General features: G+C 42.8%; 2 protein-coding genes across 2 annotated transcripts in view; one reads left to right on the forward strand and one right to left on the reverse strand.

The window, feature by feature from the left end:
• The window catches only part of SYNC (syncoilin, intermediate filament protein), a 3,806-nt gene extending 1,086 nt beyond the window's left edge, over positions 1–2,720 (forward strand). The window contains 3 exon segments of the mRNA XM_029086050.1: positions 1–42; positions 1,317–1,441; positions 2,657–2,720. The exon segment at positions 1–42 is cut by the window's left edge and continues 43 nt beyond it. Coding sequence (XP_028941883.1) covers positions 1–42; positions 1,317–1,441; positions 2,657–2,720 — 231 coding nt within the window.
• Positions 2,721–4,107: 1,387 nt separating this feature from the next.
• RBBP4 (RB binding protein 4, chromatin remodeling factor) lies at positions 4,108–12,285 on the reverse strand. The gene is made up of 11 exons (XM_010172336.2): positions 12,140–12,285; positions 11,334–11,479; positions 9,842–10,015; positions 8,951–9,066; positions 8,621–8,781; positions 8,384–8,510; positions 8,207–8,284; positions 6,968–7,044; positions 6,328–6,385; positions 6,119–6,229; positions 4,108–5,248 (listed from the first exon to the last, which is right to left on the reverse strand). The coding sequence occupies exons 1-11, from the start codon at positions 12,196–12,198 to the stop codon at positions 5,183–5,185; spliced, it is 1,173 nt and encodes a 390-aa protein (XP_010170638.1). The 5' UTR covers positions 12,199–12,285; the 3' UTR covers positions 4,108–5,182.
• Between the last annotated feature and the right edge of the window lie 722 nt (positions 12,286–13,007).

The raw sequence follows: 13,007 nt of genomic DNA on the forward strand, positions 1-13,007 counted from the left end.
CTCGTCAAGCAGAAGCGAGATGAAGAGGTCGGGCAGTATCGGGTACGTGCTGTGGCTGGGTACCCCCAGACCCTCTTGTTGAGACAGTGGGAGTCATTCTTTGCAGCCAGTGAAATGTGGATGCTGAAGGTCTTGTTCATAGGGCCAAGGGGAGGAGTAAGGTGGATGAGGAGGGTCAGGAGGTGGGATATCTCCTGCTGCTTGAAGTCAAAAGCATCCCCTGCCCTGGCACGGGCCAGGTGAAGCAGCAGCCCCTGGGCACAGGGCAAACCCCAGGTTACAGGGATGTGGTGGGAAAGTGCTGGGGCTTCACCAGGTGACCTGCTGGAAAAAAGGTTTCTCCTGGTGGTATTCTCACTTGGTTTTGACCTGCCCCAGTGAGCAGGGACAAATCAAAGGGGACAGGGGGTTTCCTTCCCAAAGCGGGCGGGTGGCAGAGCTGAGCGATGCTGCTGAGCGCTGGGCACGTTTCCCGCAGCTTGTGCCAGTACAAGGACTGAGCTGGGGCACTCAGGAAAGTCAGTTTTAGAGAAAAATGTCTTTTCTGTAAAAGCCCAGCCCTGCCAGGGCAGATCCTGCCCTTCCCACTGCCAGGAAGGGTTTCACCTCCTCTGCCTGCAGCCCAAGGGCTGAGCTGCCTCCCGAGAGGGTTATTTCTGGCTGCACCAGGCATCCTCCCCCTGGCACCTTCTCCTGAGGGACAAGGCAATTCAATATCTACAAGAGCACATTTGGCAAAGAGGCTCCACAATTAATCTCCCCCTTTTCAACACTCCCTGTTCTCGGCTCGTAATCGCTGCCTCCTCCCAGCCTGGCTCTGAGCAGCTTCTGGAAGCTGACGTCCCCCTTTCCATTGCTTCTCCTCCCTGCTGAGCTGGGAACCAGGTCACCAGCACCCGTGACATTGCTCATCTTGGATTTCAGGGTCCGCTGTCCCTTAGAGGACAGGATTTGGGGGCATCCCTGATGTGCCTCCACATTTTCTTTCTCCTAAATTCATTGTTTATCTTCTCCTGACTCATAGGTTTATACAGTGCTGACAGGTTCTCAAAACACACATAAAGTAGTCTAGGGGACAAAACCAACCAGCCAAGAGAAGCCTAAGGGCCCAATGCATCACAGCCCAACCCAAACTCCCATCTTTGTAATAAAACACAGCTTTTTTACAGAGGTTTTTGAAGATGGTGGCTGGTTTTGTCCAGACCAACACCATCGACAGGCAGATCCCCCCATGAGAGCGTGGGCACCAGCTGAGCATGGGCACTGAGACAGCCTTCCTCCCCCAGCTCATCCACTCTTGTCTTCTTACTCCCCAGGAACAGGTTGAGGAGCTGGAAGACAGGCTGAAGGAGCTGAAGAATGGGGTCCAGCTCCAGCAGCGCAAGAATCAGGAACTGGAGGAGCTGAGGACCAGTCTCCACCGGGAACTCTCCATCTACAAGTCCGTTTGTGGCTCGTCTCTGCGGTGCGGAGGGGCTGGGTCGGGATTGGGAGGAGGAGGAGGATGGTGAAGAGGCTGGTGGTCACACAGCTATCAGACACCGTGGGCTTTTGCTCCTGGTCCCTGGGCACACGGCCAGCATGTGAACAAGGGGTCTGGTGGGGCAGCACAGCAGGAGCTCCAGACCCTTTGCCATCCCAAGAGGGATGCCCGTACACACGAGGAGTGGAGGTCGCTCCCCAAGAAGCAGACACAGCATCTTAAACCAAAGTGCTGGTTTCCTTAGGGGTGTGTGGAGAGAAGCTGAGGTTTAGGTTTGGGAAACAGCATTGTAGATGCTTTTCAATGAGAACTACCTCCTGCTCATCACTCTCCACTGCTGGTTCCACTCACATCTTCATTACTCAGGATTTTTTAAAGCTCCAGAAAACGTCCATTAGTTTGTGGACTATTTTAGTTGCCAAACTTTGTGTTGTGTGTTACTCCAGCCTCGGCTGTACACACTCTTTAACCATTTCCTGTAGCTTCACTGTTACTTTAGTAATTCTTTTCTCCCCCCTTCTCCACTCAAACCTCCTCATGCAAGCTCACCACAGGAGTGTTCCCTACCACTAACAGGTAGTTTTATTTTATCCAGGTAAGACTTTATTATGGTAAGCACAGGGGAAGAGCTGTCACATCACCAGCCATTCCCAGATGTATTAACGAGAGTAACTGCATCTACAATCCAGAGCAGATCCCACCAACCCCATGTCTTTGCTGTTTGGGCTCCTTATGTCTAAATCACAGACCAATATTTAAGCCTGGGTGCAGCAGCACAGCCTCTTAACTCTCAGCTCGCTCTGGACAAATCGCTGTCCCTGGAAGTGACAGAGCTCAAGGCTTCTCATATGTCCAGACACCTCATTAAGTTTCACATTTGCACCGGGGACCTCAGAGTTAAACACGGCTCTGAGCTGTCGTCTCCTGTAGCTCACACCAAAAATTACATTCCCTTCTGTTCAAACTAGTTTGTTTGCCAAGGGCTCTGGAAGGGCTGGGCTAAGTCCACACGCTCACAAGACCGTGTATGAGCCAGTTTAAGTGTTTCCTAATTACTTTTCTTCCAGACTGTGAAAAGAATGTTTTCCAGAAATAGCATCTGTCTCCCCTTCCCTGTTTTCTCCAGCCAGAGTACTTTAGGTAAATGTCTAAATTTAATTTCTACCCATACAGGGGCTGCTTAGAAATCTACGGACACCTTTGCAAATCAGAAGAAAAAGCAGAACAGGAATGTTAGGAACAACAGACTTTTCCTCCTTGTAGCAAAATGACAGAAGCATCTGCAGGGGACGTCTCCTCTTGCTGCTGATCCTACCTGATGCACAGCAGCTGCCCCAAGTCAGGAATACCAGACAATCCTTTGCTTGCGTGTATTTCTCGAGGTGCTGCTGCTGCTGATCATGTAGTAAAAACTGCTTTTCCACAGAGGAGCAGAGAAAATAATACTTGCACTGAACAATGGACATATATAAAGAATAACAGATGTATGTTTTGCTGTGTTTGAAACAAATCTTGTCTTGTTCCATAGGTGGATTGTATAAGCTTGCTCAGAAAGTATTGTTCTGGAAGGCAGGGTGAGGGGGTTTGATTTTTAAAGTTTACATGCAAGAGAAGCTTTATCCTTTGAACAGGATTTTCTTTTGTATTTCAAGGGTCTCTGCTGTATTGTGACATGCTCCACCATGGGCCACAGAAGCTACTTTGTGGATAATAGGTTTCCACTTTATATAAAGTCTCACACTGAAAAATAAAGGTCAGAGTTTAAGGATCTTTTTATGTGTCTTCAAGAGAAAATAACAACTTTGTGTGTCAAACCAAGATCCTTGTAAGGTATCTGACTATTCATGCTGCAGACTAACAAAAAAAACCCCCAAACCCATAGTTCTGTGGTAAGGGCTAAAGGCAGACGCAAAATGCAGACACCACTTCAGGTAGAAGGTGCAATTCAGTGCATTCTTGACTGCTTGGGGATATTAAGTACTCATTTACTCATTTCACAAAGAAAGCAGCAGAAACAAGAAGCAGAAAAACATCCACGTGTTATAAACTAAGGAATATTTGACAGGCTGAAAGAGTTGGGGCTGTTCAGCCTGGAGAAGAGAAGGCTCTGGGGAGATCTTATAGCGGCCTCCCAGTACCTGAAGGGGCTACAAGAAAGCTGGGGAAGGACTTTTCATAAGGGCAACTAATGACAAAACAAGGGGAAATGGGTTTAAGCTGAAAGAGGGGAGGTTTAGATGAGATATTAGGAAGAAGTTCTTCACTGTGAGGGTGGTCAGACACTGGAACAGGTTGCCCAGAGAAGCTGTGGCTGCTCCTCCCTGGAAGTGTTCTCGGCCAGGTTGGATGAGGCTTTGAGCAACCTGGTCTAGTGGAAGGTGTCCCTGCTGCTGGCAGGGGGGTTGGGACTGGATGAGCTTTAAGGGCCCTTCCAACCCAAACCATTCTCTGATTCTATGAATATCTATCCCAGCACAGTCTCATAGGACACATCGGGTAGAGACTGTGCCCTTGCTTTCTCTGCTTTCTGAAGAGGTACACTTTCCTCTTGACAAAATAGTTAATGCAGAAGGAAAACATCAGCACCAAAAAAATAAATAAAATAATCAAAGAGCTACACAGCATTTACGTAGAAAAAATTTATTCCATCTGAAGCACTTACACGCAATTAGTCATGAGGAGCATGGAGAGTAACAGGTTGCTGGTGGAACAGGACATCCTGGTGGAAGATGTGCAGGAACTAGTTAGTGGTCAAGGACTAACTCCTAAAAAAATTTGTTCATCCACATTTAATTTCCTTTACAGATACCAGCTACCAATGCTGTTTAGAGGTTACCAGGCATGCCATCTGTGGTACATCCGTTGGTAAAAACATACACCTTTATAACTTGGTGGCCCCAAGTTTTAAAAACCATTTCACAGAAAGGAAAGAAATATATGTGAAAACACAGCTCAAGAAACACACAATAGAGCAAAAAACATGGAAGGTGAACAATGCTCTGCAGGAATAGCTAAAGAATCCAAACTGCTGTCACCCAGCAGATGGGAGAAAGGGAAAGGGAAAGAAAGGAAGGAATGAAAAACCCAGAATTACCACTAGAGGAAAAAAAAATATATAGAAAGAAATTTAATTTCAGTTCAAATCAGAATCTGCAAGTCTGTTTTGTATCTGCAGGGGCAGAAAAATCCACAAGGTACAGATTAACTAAAGGAATCTCAAGACTTTGGAGTTGTACTGAAGAGGACAAGACCTTCCACACTCTGAACTGCCAGTGGATTAACACTTGTATCATCTCCACTGGCTCAAGCCTACTCTGGCAGCTCTACAGATTTAACTTTTGTTTAAATTAGGCAAAAGCCTGCAGCTGTAACAAGCTAAAGACAGAGGAAAAGAAAAACAAACAACAAAACCAAGTATGCTCTGTGTGATGAAGGCAGCTAAAATGAGACAGCCAGCCCTATAGGTGAGAGGTTGCTGTAGGAAATGCGAGCGAGGAGCTACAGCACGGCACCGGCTGGGTTGGGCTAAGCCCTTTTCTTAGGAAGTACTCACTGTCTGGGTTAAAAAGGTGGTTGATGGTATCTACAGAAGGATGGCTGAACACAAAGTCTACGTGTGTCTCAAAACCAGTGTTAAGTCAATATCAGGGCTGAGAGGGAAGAGAAGGAAAAAGACTAAAAACAGGGAAATGTTGTCATCTAGGATCCTTGACCTTCTGGATCCACGCTTCCTTCAGGGTCTTCATCATTATAGATGTTCTCCGCCTGCAAGACAGAGAGAGAGAAACTGAAGCAGCATTTAACCACCACATTGAAGAGGATTCCCTTCAAAAAGTTGTGGCAATTTTTCATCTGCAGATACGTATCACCCATCCCTGATCTCTCAAGGCCATTTAACACGAAAGAAGCAACACAAACGACCTTTCTCACAACAGCCGTGTCTCCAAAACATTTCATAAATACCCTGTAAGTTACTATTGCTTGTGGAAACCTGCCTTCTTAAAACAGAAACCACTGCAAGACCTACTTCAATTAACAGACTATTTTGTACACATTTAGTAGATCCTTCACTTCACAGCAGCACCTTCCAAAAGAACTACATGGAAGGCTGCTAAGAACAAAGCCCCCGTGAACCAATTTATAGATAAAACAAAAATGAGGAGAATGGTCTTGTCAAAGTTTATTCAAACTATACAAGTTTGTTTTCCAAAACCTTCAACAGCTGGTAATTTATGGCCAGCAAACTTTTCCTATTCACCACCATTCCTCTCCATCCTCAAGAGGACATTAATATAATTTGCAAAGATTTCATTCTTTAAGATAATAACTAACAGAAACCTCAATTTCATCTTTGGTTCCCACACACACTGTTTTCATTCAAACATAGAAGGGAAAAATTTGCTTCTACACCAGTACTTTTTTTTAAGTGATGAGAAACACAAAACAGCTTCTGAGTATGTGTAAACCATTGTTTCAACCAAACCTAAAGTGTATTTCACTATCCCTTTGAGATTCAGGCAGTGTTACAAAGCAAATCATGCTGAGAGCAGTAAATAAAACCAGGAATGCTGAAATCCAGGCAGTTGAACACCATCTCTCATCTCCTCGCTTCTTGCACCTCCCCAAACAACTTACCATTTGCCAGACTTGCATGATATTATCTTCTGATACAGAACAAATTACCCAGGGTTCATTGGGATTCCAGGAGAAATCAGATATCTTTGCAGTATGACCACCATGAATAAACTAGTATTGGGGAAACAAAAAGGGGAATGTTTTCAAATTTCTATCAGAGAGATGATGAATAATAGGTCAGAACAATCAATGAGATTCAAAAGACTTACCAACAGCTCTGGGGGACCATCCTCAGCATCTTCAGGGGATTGCTCTTCTCCAATTTTACTGTAAAAAAACAGGAGGAAAAATGAAAAGGTGGGGGTTTGGTTGGTTGTTTTTTGAAGTGTGATGCAATTCATCAATAATATATGGACCAGTTAGAACAAGTCCAGAGAAGGGCCGCTAGGATGATCCGAGGGCTGGAGCAGCTCTCCTATGAAGACAGGCTGGAAGAGTTGGGGCTGTTCAGCCTGGAGAAGAGAAGGCTCCAGGGAGATCTTATAGCGGCCTCCCAGTACCTGAAGGGGCTACAAGAAAGCTGCGGAGGGACTTTTCATAAGGGCAGTTAATGACAAGACAAGGGGAAATGGGTTTAAACTGAAAGAGGGGAGGTTTAGATGAGATATTAGGAAGAAGTTCTTCACTATGAGGGTGGTCAGACACTGGAACAGGTTGCCCAGAGAAGCTGTGGCTGGTCCTCCCTGGGAGGGTTGAAGGCCAGGTTGGATGAGGCTTTGAGCAACCTGGTCTAGTGGAAGGTGTCCCTGCTGATGGCAGGGGGGTTGGAACTGGATGAGCTTTAAGGTCCCTTCCAATCCAAACCATTCTAATATTGTGTCAGGAGAACATGAGTAATTTGGGCTTTACCTCAAGTCCCAAACATTTAGCCTGCGGTCAGTGCCACTGGAGGCCAAGATAGTTTCATTATGGGGAGACCACTGGACCTACAGACAAGGATGAATTCAAAAGGCAGTTAGTTTGAAGAAGCTGTGATATGACAGACATTCACAACAAACACCACTGTATTTTGTATCATGAAAGCTCCGTGAAAATTCAAATTGATATGAACTTGAAATAGGATTATGCCCAGTAATATAATTCTAACAGAGGAGGCAGGTCTGTGAACATTCACACACTAACGAGGCATTAGAGCACCAAGAGGGCACCACGTGTAACCTTTCCTCTAACAAAGACCACGTGTTATGATGCACAAACAAGCTCTCAAGGATACTAGCTGCTCCTTACCTTAACAAGGATTGCACAAATATAAACTACAGATTCCTTAAGCAGTAGGTACAGTTTACACATGAAAAGAAATCTCTGTAATTAAGCTTAACTGCCCAAGAGCTCACATTTACTACTTCTGCTGGAGATAAACCTCTCCAAAACATACCATTTAATAGGATCACAGGATTAGGAAAGAACACATAATTCTGCACACAACCTGACACTTCAAGATTTCATGGGTAATTTTATTCAGCTACAGTCTTAAGTAGTAATCCTTCTACCAAAAAAAAAAAATTAAAAAAAACTCTACATATTTTTCTTCTGAGTAATGCAAAGTTGGAAATATTGTTATTTGCTAAGCACATGCTACCCATGATGTTAACATTCTATATTTACACCAGCAAAATGAGCAATTGTGCATTGTCACAGGATGTTCTGGTGATCCCCTTTAATGGGCACTGGCTAAAGCCTTTCTATAGGTCCAAGCTGAGAAGATGAAAACACAGCAGGCACTTCATTGTGCCTCCCTGCTTCATCTGCTGCCATCAATAATTTACATTTCCCCTGTACTGCAAGCATTTCACCCTTCTGTTGTGGTTAAAGCTCTCCATAAAGCTTGTTATGTTGTGCCCTTGGCTTTCTGGACACCCTTATCTGCACTGGAGCTCTACCCCACACAGAGCACTATACAGCTGCACAACAATGAGCCATAAAATTATAAACAGATGAGAGAAAAGAATATATGAGGTTTTAAGTGCAAGTACATTTCATAAAAACATGGAGTGGAAAAGAATGGTTTTGATTTTTTCCAGACAGCTACACAGAACTAAGTGTGTGTGTGTGTGTGTGTGCATAAAAGATAAAGACTTTTTGTTATACCTGAAATATTTCATCTTTATGTGACTCAAAGGAGTGCAACTTCAGTTTTAAATTCCTCAAGTCCCACAGAGCAACAGTCTAGGAAAAAAAAACAAACATGAAAACATTTTTTGTTGACATAATGAATATCTACAGCCACACTGAACAGGTTATGTTCCGAGTTCAAGGCGGATGTACCTTATCAGCTGATCCTGTAGCCAGGATAAACTCGCTGTAGGGATTAAAGGAGAGGCAGTTGACTTCAGCTGTGTGCGCATCCACGGAATGACTGGGTTTGGAGGTGTTGTTTGACCGAGTATCCCAGCTGTAAAGGGTAAACACAGAATTGAAACAAAGCTTTAAATCCCACTTTATTAAGATGGCAAAGCAAGCGGGACAGAAGCACTCGGGTTCTGAAGACATCACCCCACTTACATCATGAGCTTCTGATCATCAGCAACAGATCCAAACAGAGATTCATGGAGCAAGTGCCAGGATACATCTTCCACTACTGCTGTATGCCCTGTGAAGATGGTCTTTGCATCCACCACTTTGCCTTCTTTTGGAACAGCACTAATATCCCACAAGCAAATGGTCTTTAAAAAAAAAAAAACAAAACAATTTCTTTTTTAAAATGGCATCTTTAGACAGACATTCCCTTTACCTCCCCTACCTCCTCCCCCTCAAAAAACACTCCATTTTTGACCTTTGCCAAGGGACACAAGGTGCAGGTGGTTGTACCCCAGCTGTATTTCAAGTACTCACATGATCATCAGAAGCACTAAGCAAATGCCCACTCAGGTTTGGGTTCCACGACAGCCCGTAACCTTCCTTCTGGTGTCCACGAAGACGCAGGTCAGGGTTACACTCTCCAGAAGGGTCTGTAAAAAGGCAGGGTAAGAATTCCAGCACCTAGTATCATCTCCAGCACATCCTGAAATACTTGGCATTGAGTTTTAATGTGCTTTACTAAACTCTGAGTATTCCAACAGGATCTCTCTCTATCCTTTTGAGCATTTTTCCCCAACTGAAGAATCACCTCATTAAAACAGAATGCACTGAGACAACACAGAGCAGTTTGTCTCCTTAGCTTAACAGAAGTATATTGCAGATTTTTCCAAGCTGCTTTTTAATTTTTTAGGGGTTTTTTTGGCTGGATGGCCTAGCAGTGGTCCATGCTAAATTAGTGCTGTAGTACCCGTGGAATATCTTTCTGTCTCTCATCTCCAACTGCACTTTGAAAGTGAGAAAGACACTTCTGATCCTTCCCTTAAGTGACAGAACTAGTTACTCTAGATGAGCTTGACAAGTTCATTGGTAAATGACTGTTAATATCCTTACAGGGTATCAGAACAGCTCAGCTACCCAGCAAATCATACAGTCTCCAAAAAGCCACCTTCCACCATCCCAAACACCAACACACACAACAAAACACACAGTAAAACAGCAAAGGGACAAAGCACAGCTTTCTATCAGTACATACTGGACATGTGTTTAAGCTTCATATAAAATAACCTTTTACATTAAATACCCAGTTAAAACCAAAAATTATATGCAACCCACAAAACTTTTTAACCTCTTTTTCATCCCATCAACCTTTTCTTAAGGAAGGGTTGGCTGATCTTTGAAGCACAGATATGACAAAGAAGCAGACACCTGGTTTAGAAGGGTGTTTGGTGTAATCAAAGACAAGGACATCACTGGACGGAGTCTTCGTAGCGATGATACATGGGTTTTGTGGCATGTAACGTGCTCTGTTCACTTCTCCCTCATGATTTATCTTGATTTCAATTTCAATTTTTCCACTAACTGATCCAAAGCCTCCAAACTCTGGAAATAAGAATTTAGTAGTTGTAATAATAAACCAGTTTCAGATCAAGACACAAAGATCCAGACTCAATTACCAGTATTACCAAGCACTTATAGTCACAAGAACAACTGTAACTGAAAGAATCCAGTTTTCAAATGGCATGTTGTTTTAAACATCTGTATAGGTAACATCAAAATATCAGGTCTTTGCTAAGTTAAAGAACATTTTTTCCCCATATATTTGTTATTATTTCAAATTTAACAACACAAGCCCCAAATTTCTCTTACCTAGAACTCTTTATCTATATATAATGAAGATGTGTTGTACATTTCAAACAGATGTGCTGTAACTGCACTTTCAAACATCATAAAAACCAGCATTGCAGAACAGACAATGTCTGGAAAAAAACCCCCAAATTCCTGCACTGTGTTTAAGATACAGGACTGAAATATCACTTGCTAAAGCTACTTTATCTTTATATGTAAAGTCACAGTAACTCAGCATTTCACAAAATTGCACAGCACCATTCTGGCAAAAAGAGGGGGGTTTTTTTTGTTGTTGTTTTGTTTTTAAATTGGGAGTTGTACATTTTTGAGAAATAACTAAAATAGAATAGAAACCAAGTATTTATTAGACAACACCGTGTTCATGAATAACTCTAAGAAGCCCAAAGATCAAAATACTAATTGCACAATCCAGGCTTCCAGCAAAAAGAAGAGCAAACATTGGATCATTAAGGACTTTCATCATGTAGCAAGATTAATTCAGCCAAGTAAAAATGAGAAATGTCTAACTTGTAGCAATGCTGAGAGCCAACTAAGATTACAGAAAGCATCGAATTCAAGTCTGATACATCCAACAAAACACAGTGATCTTTTTATCCAAAGAGGGGCTGGCACAACTATCAGGCAGCAGAATTCAGACAAGAGAAGAACATTTGAAAGGTTACACTCCTCTGAAAGAAAATATTCTTGTACATGAGTGACTTTCTCACTGGAAGAGTTTATATAATGCATAAGTGATAATAAAAATATCAGGAAGCAGCACTCCATGAAATTCAATGTCAGTTCCTGATGAGAAACAGGGAGGGGTGAGGTTTTTCCCACACACACACTTTTGCAATAAGCCTGCCACCTTCTTTTTCCATCATTATATTATTAAGACATCACGTACATTCAGAAAACATTGTCTTTGTCTATTAAGTAAGGGTAAATTTATTAGTTTAGAAGTAATATCTGAACCTTGCTGCCTGAACTTTAAGAAAAGATAAATATTCTATTGCAAAGGGAAGGAGAAAATGGTTAAAACTGCCCCTGGTCCACGTCTTTGGTCTCTTACCTCCTTTCTCACTATCATAATGTGAAGCATCAAACTGGGCATCATCGTTAGGCAGCTGCACACTGGCTATCACAAGATGATTCTGTTCATCTGAAGTGTGGGTGCCCAGGACTAACCGGTGAATACTGAAGTCTTTGCCTTCAGGTCTGCAAGGAAAGAGCCAAGTAACAACAGAAGGGTTTTTACACAAATACTGAGCTGATTACAATGGTTTTTTTTGATGACAGCTTCTAACACGAATAACACTCTTTAAAGTTACAGTTGCTCTCCTGCTCCAACACCAAACTCACTTCCTCCAGAGGAAATGTCTTATCATAACTCAAGATCTCAACCTAAAATTCTCACAGCACAACACTCTGACAGACCACCATCCTTGTGCCTTTCTTTAAGAGACATCAGCAGCTCCTCCTGAGTACAACTCTGAGGGGTAAGAATACTCACTTCAAGTAGAACATTGTTATGGAATCCTGGGACAAAATGGTGGTTATAAAGAAATTATATCTAGTTCCATTTTTTAGTAGGTTTTTTGCTTATTAAAGGTGAAGCTGGAAGAAAAATATGGAAGACAAATGTGTGAAAATATCTTCTCAGTCATAGAAGACATTTTGCCAAATTAAAATTGCCTGTATTGATTCTCTCTCTACTGTTCACAGTTCTCCTCAACCTGCTGTTGGCAAGGCAAGGGTACAAAAAGTGATGAAGACAGAAAGGAATCACATACTGTCTGACAAAACATCATCCTACATTTACTACTTATTATGTTAAAAATAAATAAATAAATAAAAAAGGCAAAAGAACTAGTTTACCTTGTTACATCAGGAAGCCACTGAGCAGTCAAGCTGGGCCACTCCAGAGCATGGGTCATTACCAAATCATATAAGAAGGGAGTATTCTTTTTCCATATTTTATACTCTTCATTGATCACACGTTCTTCCACTGCATCATCAAAGGCTGCTAAAGTTTGGGGTTTGTTGGGTTGTTTTGGTTTTGTTTTTTTTTTTAGAAAATGCATACAATTAGCTTTTATGAATATATTTACAACATACACACAACATCCTGAGTGAGCAACTGAATAAAGCACCAACTACACAGCACCCTGGTTTGATGTTTGATTGCTCTATGGGAGCAGTTGCTAGATGAGTAGAGGTCCTGTGGCACATGCTAATTAATCCTTGTTTCTGGAGATGAGGAAGTATTAACTATGTCAAATTTCACTGTCTCAACAGAAGCAGTATAATAAACATGGAATTAATATTAACTACATCGAATTTTGTCGTTCCAACAGAAGCAGCGTGGTAAATAAGGAATTAAGTTTAACTAAATCAAATTTCATTGTTTTAACAGAAGCAGCACAATAAAATTGAGAAATCTGGTGCCACAGGATACAGTGGAGATAAAAAATAGAGCAGTAAAGATGTTTAAATGCCCGAGGTCCAGCAGCTGCTGTGAAATACAGGTTAAATAGCTGTATTTAACTGCAGCCTGGCTGCAGCCTCGAGCTACCAACTCCCAAATCCAGCTTCCCAAGGCTCCATCCGCCGCCCCGCTCCCCTCACACCGTCTGGAGGGGGAAGAGCAGCGCAGGGAGCCCCCGGGGGAGCGAACCCACCAACACGGCTGTGTGACCGGTGACATCTCTTTGTCTGCGCCCCGGTCGGCAGCTGCCCACCCCCC

The sequence above is a fragment of the Antrostomus carolinensis genome, unplaced genomic scaffold (assembly GCF_000700745.2).
Source record: "Antrostomus carolinensis isolate BGI_N321 unplaced genomic scaffold, ASM70074v2 scaffold39187, whole genome shotgun sequence".
Lineage (NCBI taxonomy): Eukaryota > Metazoa > Chordata > Aves > Caprimulgiformes > Caprimulgidae > Antrostomus > Antrostomus carolinensis.

Excerpts from the sequence above, each read along its gene's own strand:
- RBBP4 (XM_010172336.2), bottom strand. The coding sequence starts at position 12,198 with ATGACCCATGCTCTGGAGTGGCCCAGCTTGACTGCTCAGTGGCTTCCT. Across the intron at positions 8,511-8,620 it reads GATGATCAGAAGCTCATGAT|CTGGGATACTCGGTCAAACA; the intron begins GTAAGTGGGGTG and ends TACCCTTTACAG. Across the intron at positions 6,386-6,967 it reads CTAAATGTTTGGGACTTGAG|TAAAATTGGAGAAGAGCAAT; the intron begins GTAAAGCCCAAA and ends GTTTTTTTACAG.